The following is a 12,855-nucleotide window of genomic DNA, read 5'->3' as shown; positions in this document are numbered from 1 at the left end:
ATTATTGTATGTAGTTTTAATTTTGTGAAGTGTGTTGTGAACTCAGTATATCTTATTTCCCTGTTGCCTTGTAAAAGATTCACTCCATGTTTAATATTCAGCTGTTTTTATTGGAAGAAAATGGATTGTTGTACAAATAACTCTAAATGCCAACCTAGTTCAAATCCATAAATAATAAGAACTTTGCTTTCGTGGAACGTGACCTGCCTCCTCTGTACTGCATAGCTAAAATGTATGTAATGTGCTAGTAGAAGCTGACATCAAATGAGAGAATAGGTTGAGGGGGGGAATAAGGGGCAGGGATGGGAACTGCCTATATGCTACTCTAATTCCAAGCCCTTTGGAGTAGTAGCATCAAGCTGTAAATTCATAGATTGATGGCAAGTCACAGAACTGTGAAGATGAAAATACCATATTGCATGAATCACCTTCAGTCCCCTGGTGTAGAATGGTGCTGATGGAGGCAGCCAATGTGAATTCTTTATGAAAGCAATCTCTGTGCAGTCCTGATCATTTTTATGACCTGTTTACAGTGTATAGTTATAATTTCTTTTCTGTTTTTCCATAAACTCAGCTTTGGCAAAATGCCTTTCTCTGAACTGAATTCTGCTGTTTTGTAATTACATTTAGATTAAGCCTTTTGGAACTTCTGACAAGAAAATTCTCATGGACCTGTCCGTCTGCTTATAAACCTACATGCTCTATTATAGTGTGTTCAGAAAAGAAAAAAGCACAAAAACAAAACCTTATTCTCATTTACAGATGGAAAATATATACTGTATATACTCGACTATAAGTCAAATGTATACTGTATATACTCGACTATAAGTCGAGAAATTTCGGCCCCAAAATGGCGGCCAAAATTGTGGGTCGACTTATCTACGGGGCAATGCGGTACTTTAACCAAGCCTCTCCCCAGCTGGGCTACCTCTGCAAGAGATAGCCCAGCTGGGGAGACGCTGGCAAGGGTGCCCGATTGCCCCGCAGCCCCCGCTAGCCTCAACTCCCTCCGATGGGAAAAGCCCAGCGAAGGAGACGATCGCGCGCCCTGCAGCCTCTCTTTGGCCAGGCTTTCCCCAGAGAAGGGGCCTGGCTGAGGAGATGCTGGGGAGGGCGCGCGATCGCCCAAAATCTTCTCCCTTGCTGGGCTTCTTTTGCGAGGAAAGCTCAGTCAGGGAGATGCTGAGGCAAGCACACCCTTGACCTATCCACGGGTCATGAAAATCCATATTTTTGGCCCCAAAAGTTGACCTCGACTTATACATGAGGTCGGCTTGTACATGAATATATACGGTAACATATTTGTTCTACAATTTATTTAGTACAATTATACACTGCAAGAAATGTATTGTTGAGTGAAGCTCCCAGTTTGGGAAACCTGTCATTGGGCTGTATGGTGGGAAAAGTAGCAGTACTACGTTTAGCTGCAAGGATGTACCTTCAGAGTGTGTCTCGGTTCTAAATAGCATTACTTTTCCTTTGGTGAAAATTATTCCTTCTGGAACAGTGTTGCATGTAAATGCAGGTAATTCAAAGTTTCCAGGAGGGCGCGTACAATGTCATGTCATCAACAAAACAGATAAAGGTCATATGGGTTATCAGGATTATTTACTCAGGCAGTTGTATATGTTATTTATTTATTATTTATTTATTTATTCTGTCACAATCATGAGGCAGCATTAAGCCAAATTATTTGGGTTATCAGGTTTATTTACTCAGGCAGTTGTATATGTTATTTATTTATTTATTTATTTATTCTGTCACAATCATGAGGCAGCATCAAGCCAAATTATTTGCAGAAAGTTTCTGCAATGCATTGTTTGCAGAAAGGTTTTGCAATGCACAGAAACGTTATTTTTGTGTTCTTTTGTGACTCTAGGACTATTTTCCTGTATTCAGTTTTTATGTCTAGAACCACTGCTATTTCCATTCTGTATCATAATCTTATACTTCTGATCTGATCATAATCTTATACTTCTATAATGGTTAAAAAGGGCCACTAAGACCCAGAAAGAGTGCCTTAGAAAGTAAAAGAAACTGCAGAAAGGGTGGTCTAATGTGATCATTTGCCCATCCTTCCCTTCTGTTTTCCCACCTGTATCTCCCAAGAGTTCTTCTTTGGATCCAATATGCTACTGGGTTTCAAGGAAGCAGAAGCAGAAAAACAGTTTTCATGCATGTACTTGACCAGTTTTATCCAGACACACCATGTGAAAAAAATTCAGCAGTGCCCTTATATTCATTCTTATCTGATGTCAAAGGAGCATTCCATGAAGGGAATCAAGTCAACCCAGTCACATCTAGTGTTGCTTCCTTTCTGCCTTCAGTTGCAATTCCAGCAGAATATAGTCTAGCTTGTTGAAGTGGTCCTGATACTTCAAGTGGAAGCATTACAGAGTGTGTCTTTCCTCCCTCCTATCTCTTGAATAGTGATAATTGAAGACTCAAATCTTCAGTGCCATTTTCTTTAAACTCAAAAACATTTATGTATGGGAAAGGCACATATTGGATTGCACTGCCACCACCTCTTTAGGGTCCTCCATTGTGCCTGAAAAGTCCACTCACCTTTCAAACAGAAGGATGATCATGCTCAGAGGTGACACTGTGCTGAACAGTTAACTGAGTGTAAGTTGGTAACTTCTGAGACAAAGAATAAAAGTAGCAAAGTGTATGCTGGCAGTGTAAAAAGTCTAAGACCAAAAGAAACACTTGGGCAATGTTTAAGAATAGAAAGACTAGGAAACTTCATATTTGCATTTTTGTTTTGTTTTGTTTTGCTTTCAGTTATTTGGAAGTGTAAATGGATGTTTCTCTTAAATTACTTAACAGTTGAATCAAATGTCACCAAATAATCTATTTCAAGAACTACTATTGTTGATCTGGAAAGTTAATTCTTTCTGGTTCATTGTGCCCATGTTCATTCATACAGTTATTCCATAATGTGAAACTGAGGCCCTGATTTCTTATCAGAGCTCAGTTAGGATTTCACTCAAGCGTGGAGATGAAATTCTCAGTATCTAATTATTCTGCATGCCTACCTTTCCCTGCTGCTGCTTCTGTTTTTCATGCATTGTCAAAACATGCTGCTAAGTAGCTGCCGAAAGCTATCTCACTTAGGCTGCAGTCCTGTGCCCACTTATGTGGGAGTAAGCTCTATCATGCTGTACTGCGATTCTGTATGTGTCTGCATTCACTGGATTTAATGCATTCCCCAATTTTAGGCTGTTTATATACTGTAATATGTTCACAGTCTGACCTCTTGCTAACTTACAACTTGAAAGATTTTTTTTCGGACCACAACTCCGAGAATCCTCCAACCATCATGGTCAGGGGCCAAAAAAGCAACTTGCCCCTGCTTCGTGTTTACTGCATATGTTTGTTCATCCTTGGCTTATTGCTTATGTCTGTCCCTTCTTTGCTCTTCTCAGATTATGCACTCACCGTAGAGGCTGTGAAACTGAAGCCGTTCTTCATGGCAGGGCATACTTTTGAAATGACATGCAAAGTGTCTTCCCAGAATATCAAGACTCCTCGTTACTCAGTCCTCATTACAGCTGAGAAGTCACTGAATGATCAGTCTAATCCTAATGGGACCACTCGCATAATTTCTCTCAATCAAGATTCAGTGGTCAGACGGGAAGACTGGACAGACCAGGACCGGGTGGATGGTGTGGTTTTGGAAAAGGTCCAGGAGAATGAGTTCCGCTACAGGATGTACCAGACACAGGTTTCTGATGCTGGACTGTATCGCTGTGTGGTGACTGCATGGTCACCAGGGGGTGGAGGCATGTGGCGAGAGGCAGTCAATGGTTTATCCAATCCCATCCAGATAGACTTCCAGACTTCAGGTCAGTAAAAGTCTCTATAAGATCAATAGTTGTGGGATAATATGATGTTTTTGGTGCCTCTACTGGAGATCTGCTCAGTTGGAAATGCTTTAGTACATTTGGCCAGAATTTCTCCAACTCTTTTATACTACTTATCTTCATGTACTAGGAGAACTTACACTTTTAGAAAGCTTTCAAGGAAATTCTGCTGCATAGTAAATTTCTAAAGACAGATTGTTATCCTATACTAGTTCTGTTTATTCCCCCCCCCCCCCCAAGGGAACTGAATTTCTTGTTTTCATTCCATACGAAGATGTCTGCAACATAGTTTGTCACAACTTTAATTTCCTCCACATCAGATCTGCCTGACTGGAGCAGCATACTGGCCATTTTTTTCCCTTCTTCCCCCATTTTTTTTTGGGTGTCTTCAGTAGTACAGAAATGATTCTACACTCAACTGTACCATAAAATCATTCAGACTCAAGTAGCTGTAATTCACCCATACTTTTGTGTTTACATTTCTACTGTGTGTACTTGATAACTGCTTCCATAAACTATGGAACTGAATGTCCATTTAAGCACATTTTTGACCCCATCACTCTTCCCTGTCAACATGTGCATATAATAGCACATTCCATCTAGTTGAGAAAGGCTAAACATTGCTACTCAAGAAGTATTCTGCTTTTTACCTCTAGAACTGCACATGTTTGTTGTCAGAAGAGCTGATAATGCTGACTGTCTTTTAAAAGGACCATTACATACACAGTAGTGAGATCCAGCTGAGCCTATCTGTACTGTGTGTGGGGGAAAGATATGTTGATCGTAAACTATTTCTGCTTGGTGGATGATGTTTTGTTAGAAAGAAGGAAGAAAATACACCAGCAGTAGCAAAATGGCAAGTATAACATACTTGTGGTAGACTTCCAGAAAGCAGCTTGTCATCTACAGCTCTGTGTTGTAAACCAGTGACTGAAAATGGCTACATAGATAAAACATATATTATTATAACATTTTCCTTCCTTCATCATCAGACTTCCAGTATATTTTATCTTGCTCACTGAGGCATTTGTTCTGCCTTATGGGTATACTTCCACAAAAAGAGTAGTTTTTCCAAGCTTTGCTGAGATTTGTGTGTTTGTATGAATGGCTACAGTTGATATAGCACTGTGGTTAAATGCCGATACTGCAGCCACAACCTTGCAAATTTGATCCCTGCAGGGCTCCACATTGACTCAGCCTTTTGTAGCTCAGTAAAATGAGTACCCAGCTTGTTGGGGCCAATTGGCTAACACACTGTAAACCACTTGAGAGTGTTTAGTTTACTATGAAATGGTATAGAAATGTAAAGTGCTATTGCTTGCTATCTACTTCGGTAAAACAGAAAGTGTGTAGAAAAGATATGGGTTAAGTCGTCCCAAACAACTGAAGTTCACCACTGCCAGGAAATGCTGGTTACCCATTGAGCCTTTCATATTCACCTAGTTAATGCTATTATACTCATGTTGCTGTTTGTGGTATGACCTAGTTCTAACATGTTGCCAATACTTGACTTAGAACATTATTTCATAGCACTGGATTAAGATATATTTTTTTTAACCTACTATGGTTTTGTGCAAAACAAAATGTAAAATATCATATATACTGGACTACAGGTTGACCTCATGTATAAGTCAAGGATACATTTTGAGGCCAAAATTGAGGATTTTGGTATGACCCATGAATACGTTAAGGATAAAATATGACAGCTGCACTGCCATTGGGGGTAATGGCTCAAAACAGCTCACAATTTAAAAGACCGATGCAAATCAAATATGAGGGCTTAAAGAAATTGGGAGGAGAGGATAAGCAAAATACTCACATATAAAATAGACTCACAACAGGCAAGCAGAATCCCCCCCCCCAAGTCTTCCTTTGTTCCCGGGCTCCACGTGCGAGCTCTGTGCCCATTGCTTCTGGACCCCAAAAAGTCCTCCAGAGTATGCCACCACCTTGGGCCTGTCTTTACATAAGACCAGGAGGGGGCCTGGGCCTATTTCCAAGGTGCGCTACAATTTTAGTCTGGTGCCAGTGGGCACGCAACCCAGCTGCATAGCCTCTCCTCCTCCACTGTATTGTTCATTTCCATGCAGATTGGGGGGGCTTTGTTTGGGGGGCATCCTTGTCTCTGCCATGTCCTCCTCTCTCTCCTTTGTTACATCGGCCATTGGGACAATGGAAGCCCTCAGGCTGCTTGAAAGTGAATGACATGGCAGAGGACAAGGAGGACAATGCGGTGGGTGAGTTGTCTTGACTCTTTCCCCTGTCCTCTCCCTCCTCCTCCTCATCTTCACAAGGCTGCCTGTCTGGCAAAGCCCCCAGGCCACTCAAAGGTGAATGACACAGCAGAGAATAAGGAGGACAACCCAGTGGGCAGGTGCCCTTGTCTCTTTCCCTCATCTTCCTCTTCTTCCGCTACCACGTCGTTCGCTTTCAAGCGGCCTGAGGGCTTCCATTGTCCCAATGGGCGACACAACGGAGGAGAGAGAGGAGGATGTGGCAGAGACAAGGATGCCCCCCCTCCCAGCAAAGCCTCCCCGGCTGCTTGGAAGTGAACAATGCGACAGAGAGGAAGAGGTTATGCAGCTGGGCTGCGCACATTTGTAGCGCAGCCTTGAAACAGGCCCATGCCCCCTCCTGACCTCATGTAAAGACAGGCCTGAGGAGGCCTCTGCAGGTGGCAGTGACATACTCTGGAGGACTTTTTGGAGTCCAGGAGCAATAGGCCCAGAGCTCACACATGGAACCCGGGAACAAAGGAGGACTCCACTTGCCTGCTGGGAGTCTATTTTAATTGTTTTACTTGTTGTGAGTATTTTACTTAGCCTCCTGTCGCAATTCCTTTAAGCCCTCATATTTGATTTGCATCAATTTTTTAAATTGTGAGCTTCTTTGAGCCCCCCCCCCCCCCCCACAGCCATTAGGAACAACGGGAGGTCCCACTATTTTGAGTATCCTTGGGGGGGGGGGGTCTGAAACAGATCTCCATTGTATTACTGTATTGGCCCTGTATTGCACCAGGATTTTGGATTCCATTTTGGGGCATAATTTTCTTGACTTACAGTCGAGTATATATGGTACTTTACTAGATCGTTTCAGCCTTATTCATTCTGAATGAGCCCAATAACCTGTGTAACCTTAGAAGCCATATAAGGAATGTAGGAGCTGTTAAAGGAAGTCTCTGCAATTTCCACATAAAATTCTTAGCGATTGTTGCAGTAGACTTCTGTGTTCTTACTGATTTTTTTGTTTGAAGCTGGAAAGCTGTATTTGGATTGGAAGACTTTTCTGCCACTAACTTGGCATTCTGCCAGAGCTGTTTTGGAGCATCACTTTGTCTGAATGGTTTCATGTTTCAAGAAAAGCTCTTTAGGTTGTGAATGTGCAATCTCACAGAACTGCAGGCAGTCTCAGACAGTCTCTCTCTCTCTCTCTCTTTCCTGTTTAAATTGGTGGCTATACTTTTTACTGCAGTGGAGATTTGAGTTTTTAATTATTCTACCCAAGGAATCATAATATACAGTAGCTATAACTTTTCTGGAAAAATGCATTTCAGAATATTTCCAAAGATTTTCAGAAAGGCATGAAAAACTTGGAAGAATCTTGTGGATATCAAATGCTTAATAAATTTATTTGACTAAATTTATTAAAATTTTAGGAGCCATAAACATCTTTTTTTTCAAAACTAAAAAAGAATCCTGTGGAATCTTACAGACTAACAGATTTGTCTATCTGCCTGTGTGCTTTCAAGTTGCCTGTTGACTTATGGCAACCCCATGAATTTCATAAGGTTTTTTTAGGCACGGGATACTCATAGGATAGTTTGCCAGTTCCTTCCCCTGAAATATAGCCTACAGCACCTGGTATTCATTTGTGGTCTCCCATTCGAGTACTAACCAGGGCTGACCCTACTTAGAATCTGATGCCTTTAGGGTATTTAGACCCTACTAACAAATTTACTATGGCATTTTTCCCCAGTGATGACAGAAGTGCTGAATGGAGATGGGAGGATCCATCCTTGGCTCCCACCACATGTTGTTTTGCTGTAATGCAATGGATTTACGTCCTTTTAATATAGAGTCAGAAACAAGGTCATCTTCTCACTTGGATTTCATAAATCAGAACATACAAAATCTACCATATATATTCGACTATATATGACTTCATGTATAGGTCAAGGGCAGGTTTTGGGGCCCAAATTAAAGATTGTGATATGACTCATGAATAAATTGAGAGTAAAATTTAAGGGCATGTAACAAAATGAACAATAAAATACTACACTATAAAATATTAAAATAATATACTAATATGCTTAAAAACAAAAACAAACAAAATAATCTCTGTTTCTCCTTACTCTGAATCAATAGAATATTGATCCCAATATATACTTGTTTAACTTACTGTAGTAAGCTTTTGAAATGAAAGCATCAGTTTTCTTAACACTATTTCACAGTTTAACAATTATTATTGCCCAATTCATGGTCCTTGATTATACATTTCAAAATACCTTGCTTTTTAAAATTCATCCACTTGACTTTGTAGAGGAATCCAAGGTATGACTCAGGTACTAATCATTTAGCGCTTTTAGTACTCTGAATTTCTTTCCTTACTTCATTTAATCTTCCAGTCTTCAGTCGCATAATTTTGCCCACAGAAAAATTAATCCATGGATGTTGTTATTAATTTCAGAAATTGTTATAGAGGTATTAGACACAAAATTCCATTCAAGTCACATATGGTACAGATACCCCATTTGGCCTGTGAAATCTTCTAATAACACAGGGGCTACTTGTCATTATCTGGAGGAAAGGTAGAATACAAAAGTAGTAAGTCTTTCCATTATTGAAATGTATGGCCTGAGGGCTGTGGGACCATGACTGGATCTGAAACTGCATTGGTGGGTAGGATGACTTCAGGCAAATTTGGGTTATTATTGTGATCTAGTGTGGTTTTTTTAGAGACCCATCTGCTCCATGGAGCTGAGCTCTTAAAACAGTGGGTTAGCATCAGATAGCTATTAGTATGTGGTGTTTTCAAGCAATTGCATCTACCACCCACATCACTTTTCCACTTCCATAGTAGGAGCTGGAGGAGAAGGTTGCTGGTGTGGCTAAGGCTCTTGGAACTCATTCACTACACAGCTGTCATATGATCCACAGCTTTTTCTCCCAATTTGGATCTGGGGAGATGGCAGGAACAGCTGTGCAGATGTTTGGATGATCCTGCCCATCTCTGTAGCTTCAGAGTTGGGATGAAGGGTGCCAGTTTGTCACACTGACCTTGGGTTGGTTCTACATTCTCTTTGGAGGGCATATTTCCTGAAGCTAGACTGTTGGCCTGTTGTGAGACATGGCCTTAGTATCAAAAGGCTATAGATGTGGAAAAAGCAACATGGCATAATGAGTTCTGAATCCCTTGAAGCTCAGACATTAAGCAAATCAACCGGAGGCAAATACAGGACTTTAGAAAAACAAATATGAGGTCAAAGCTCCAAACACTTCTTGTCTATTGTTCTTTATAACTTTTAATAAAAAAAGATTTTAGCTTTCCACTAACCAAGTAATGTGTGGCATTTCCAGATTTGAAGTAGTGCTTTAAAAAAGCTAAAATAATAGGTGAAAATGAGCTATAACTAACATTTTATTACATTTTTAGCTGCAAAGAATAACACGTTCAATATCATATTGTTAAAATGGCACACATAGGTCCTATCCTGAAATGTTGTACAGGGCTTGGATATTTTTTTAAAAAAATTAGCTCATGCTGTTCCACATGCCAACAGCAACACTTTTAAAAATTATTATTTTAAAATGGTTTCTTTCAGCAACTTCATCAGTTCTGCCTAAGTTTTCTTCATGAGCTACTGTAGTGCTCCATCCCATCTTTGATCCCATTCCTGCCAGGACTTAGGTTTAGGCACTAATCTGAGATTCATACAGCATATTAAATCAGACTAGCAAAGTCTTTATTAAAACATTTATATCTTGCCTTTCGGTTTTGCTGCAGAACTCCCATGACAACTCAAGGCTAAATGAATCCATCCGTAAAATGAAAGTAGTCAGAAAAACAAAGACTGAATTCAATGTATCACAGCCTCCACAGTGGTTCCCTGACCACCCCCACCCCCCAAAAAAGATTCTTGTTGAGAATTGAGGGTCTCTCAGGAAAAACCATGGCTAAGAGAGGCTTGAGTGGAAGAGCGGAATTAAGGAAACATAGGTGGAGACGGCTTGGAGGCAGGTACAGTAACACCCCATTTAATGCAGAGGATACATTCCAGGACCATTCACATAGAAAGAAAACCATGGATAAGTGTGAACCCTATTTTTCCTCCCCAAAATGAATTATGTCTTGAATTGTGCTAGAGGGCCTACAAATGCCTAGAGAAATGTTCTTTCTGTGAATATCTAGGTCATCCAGTGTGGTTTTATGGTAAACATGAGGGACACCATATTTTAAAAATCCACCTTTAAACGGCCATGGGGGGGGGGCAGGTTGTTTTGAGCACCCTTCCCCATTCAAGTGAAACCAATTAGCAGGAGATTCAGGACAAAGAGGCTTTCTTCATACAACACATACTTAACTGATGGAATTGGCACTGCATGTAAATGTGGGGTGTCCAGGAAGAGATTTGGGTCTAGAAGGAATGTGAGCTTTGTCAGAATTAATTCCTTTGCTTAGCATCCATCAAAATTTACCATGTTTGGAGTTTATGTCATCTGACTTCAGCTGTGAATTTCAGGGACTCCAGTAAATAAAACAGGTCCTTCAGCTTGACATCTCTGCACTCACTGGTTACAGTGCCTTTAAAAGGAGATTAGATTTTAAAAAGGAAGATTTTAGCAGTGGCTCCTACTTACGTGCATCTCCTTTGAGTTCAGAAGCAGTATGTCTACTGATTCTTAGGGGAACAATGAGTGGGAGGATGTCATTGCTTTTGCTTGTGGGTTTCTCATATGGGTCTGGTGACCTCTGGAAAATGGAATGCTAGATCCTGCTGGTCTGATCGAGCATGAGGCTGCTTGCTGTATTCCTATGATGCACTCAAGTTTAATCCATTCCTGCTTTCTCTGTGGCAAAACATAAGACACTTGACTCTTTCTGCTTCTTGGCCCTTCAGACAGAATGTATTTTAATAATTTTCATATGGCTTCTTCTCCACAGAAAAAAACTTTTGATTTTTTCTGACTACTTAATATTAGAATTCAAAGGTATAGCTGTGTTAGTCTGTAGAATCTGTAGAAATCAGTATATAGAGAGATCTTTTAGTATCTTTGAGAATAACTGAAAGAAACAGGGGTGACACATGCTGCCAGCTTCTTTCTTTCAATTCAGTTCAAGGGTGCTACAAGATCTTTCTACATACTTGAAGAAAAACACTGTAAACAGCTGTTGGTTATGATTGGAACTATGTAGAAAAAATGGACTTTACAAGGTGATAGTAGCTTAACTTTCATGTTGCAGAATTTGATACTAGAGCAGATATGAGTAATATTTTGGATTAGGAAAGGATTGTAGATTGCATCAGTTGTCCCCTGTAACTCATACTACATTATTCTTTTCAACATAGCACTCAAAGTCACATTCTTAGGAACCTGATATGCCAGGCAAGAGTCAGCAAGTAGTAGTGGTTTGAGCATTAGACTATGGCTTTGGAGACCTGAGTTTTATTTCCTAATCAAGCCATGGAAACCCATTGGGGACCTTGGACAGATCACCCTCTCACAACCTCAAAGGAAAGCAAGGGTAAACTGCTCTGAATAAATCATGCTAAGAAAACCCCATGATAGATTCGCCTTAGGGTCTCCATAAGTCAGAAGCAACTTGAAGGCACACAGCAACAATGCCTAGCCAAAGTTGTCATCTAAAACAGTTTGTAGAATCAAGTGGCATTGTTTGTGCATGTGATTCTTTACTACAATTTTCAAGAAAAGCCCTCCCTTCAGCCACCATCTTGGGGGGAGAGAGGCAGGCTAGCTCCAACTGCCTGCCTGAAAGAAGAAAAAGCCCTCCTTCCGACCAACATCTTGAGGGGGAGAGAGGCCTGGCCTGAAAGACTAAGAGCCCTCCTTCTGACCACCATCTTGAGGGGGAGAGAGGCCTGTTATGTTTTATTTTGACTATGTATTGTACTTGCTGTTGTACACCGCTTTGATCTAATTAGGAAAAGCGGTATATAAATAAACATTATTATTATTATTATTATTATTATTATTATTAATGGATGCTATATTTTAATTTGCTTTGGTTTTTTAATTCTTGCATTATCTTTGGGTACTATTTTTCAAAAAAGAAAAATAGTCTCAAATGGCTATGTAAAAATCTATTTAATGATAAATAATAATGAAAAAGCTACAGTTGTTTCAATCTGGATTGCTTTATGCGCAGTTATCTTAAATCAGGATATGAACTGTATGATTTTCCAGATGCTGCTGAACTGTAACTCCCATTAGTCTTAGTCAGCATAGCCAGTGGCAAAAGCTAATGCAAAATGTCATCCAACAACATCTGGAGAGCTACACATTCTTCTTCCTCAACAAACACCATGTTTCTGTCTTCACTGTGTTTCTGTCTTTTAACTTCACAGTTTGAGTTCTTAGATTGAAGAGCTGCATATAGAAGCATATTTTGGGGTTTCCGTTGTTTTGATCTCAGATGGAAGACTGGCTTAATTTCTGACCAAAACACTCACGACCAAAAGAGCATTGTACACTGTTTGTTAGGACAGATTTGTAGGTGAAGGACCTGCAATTTATATGTTCATTATATGTTCATTATTATTGATTAATGTGAAGTATGCAAACTCTAATATGATTACACCTATGGAATCTACTTTTTCTCTTCATTTTTTAAAAGATACAATCAAATAGTGAAGTGGGCTTCAGGTTTTAGTGTAAGTGATCATAATGAACTTGCCCACATCTCTCACTAGCCATTAAAAAAAATTGGTCCTAGTTTCATATAAATACATATTTTGTTTAAAGACTTCGAG

At 40.0% G+C, this 12,855-nt stretch overlaps 1 protein-coding gene across 2 annotated transcripts in view; it reads left to right on the top strand.

Annotated features, from left to right (window-relative positions):
- Positions 1–12,855, top strand: part of LOC149319715 (prostaglandin F2 receptor negative regulator-like) — a 118,421-nt gene that overhangs the window by 82,046 nt on the left and 23,520 nt on the right. The window contains exon 6 of one of the 2 annotated variants that reach the window (XM_089512238.1): positions 3,429–3,848. The exons of the other annotated variant lie outside the window; for it this stretch is intronic. Coding sequence (XP_089368364.1) covers positions 3,429–3,848 — 420 coding nt within the window. The remainder of the gene's footprint in view (positions 1–3,428; positions 3,849–12,855) is intronic. 2 annotated transcript variants of the gene reach the window in all.

This window comes from Sceloporus occidentalis, unplaced genomic scaffold, assembly GCF_023333645.1.
Source record: "Sceloporus occidentalis isolate IW3139 unplaced genomic scaffold, rSceOcc1.0.p SCAF_2, whole genome shotgun sequence".
Classification (NCBI taxonomy): Eukaryota; Metazoa; Chordata; class Lepidosauria; order Squamata; family Phrynosomatidae; genus Sceloporus; species Sceloporus occidentalis.
The sequence above is the reverse complement of the archived record's forward strand: the minus strand, read 5'-3'. Positions and strand labels throughout refer to the sequence as shown.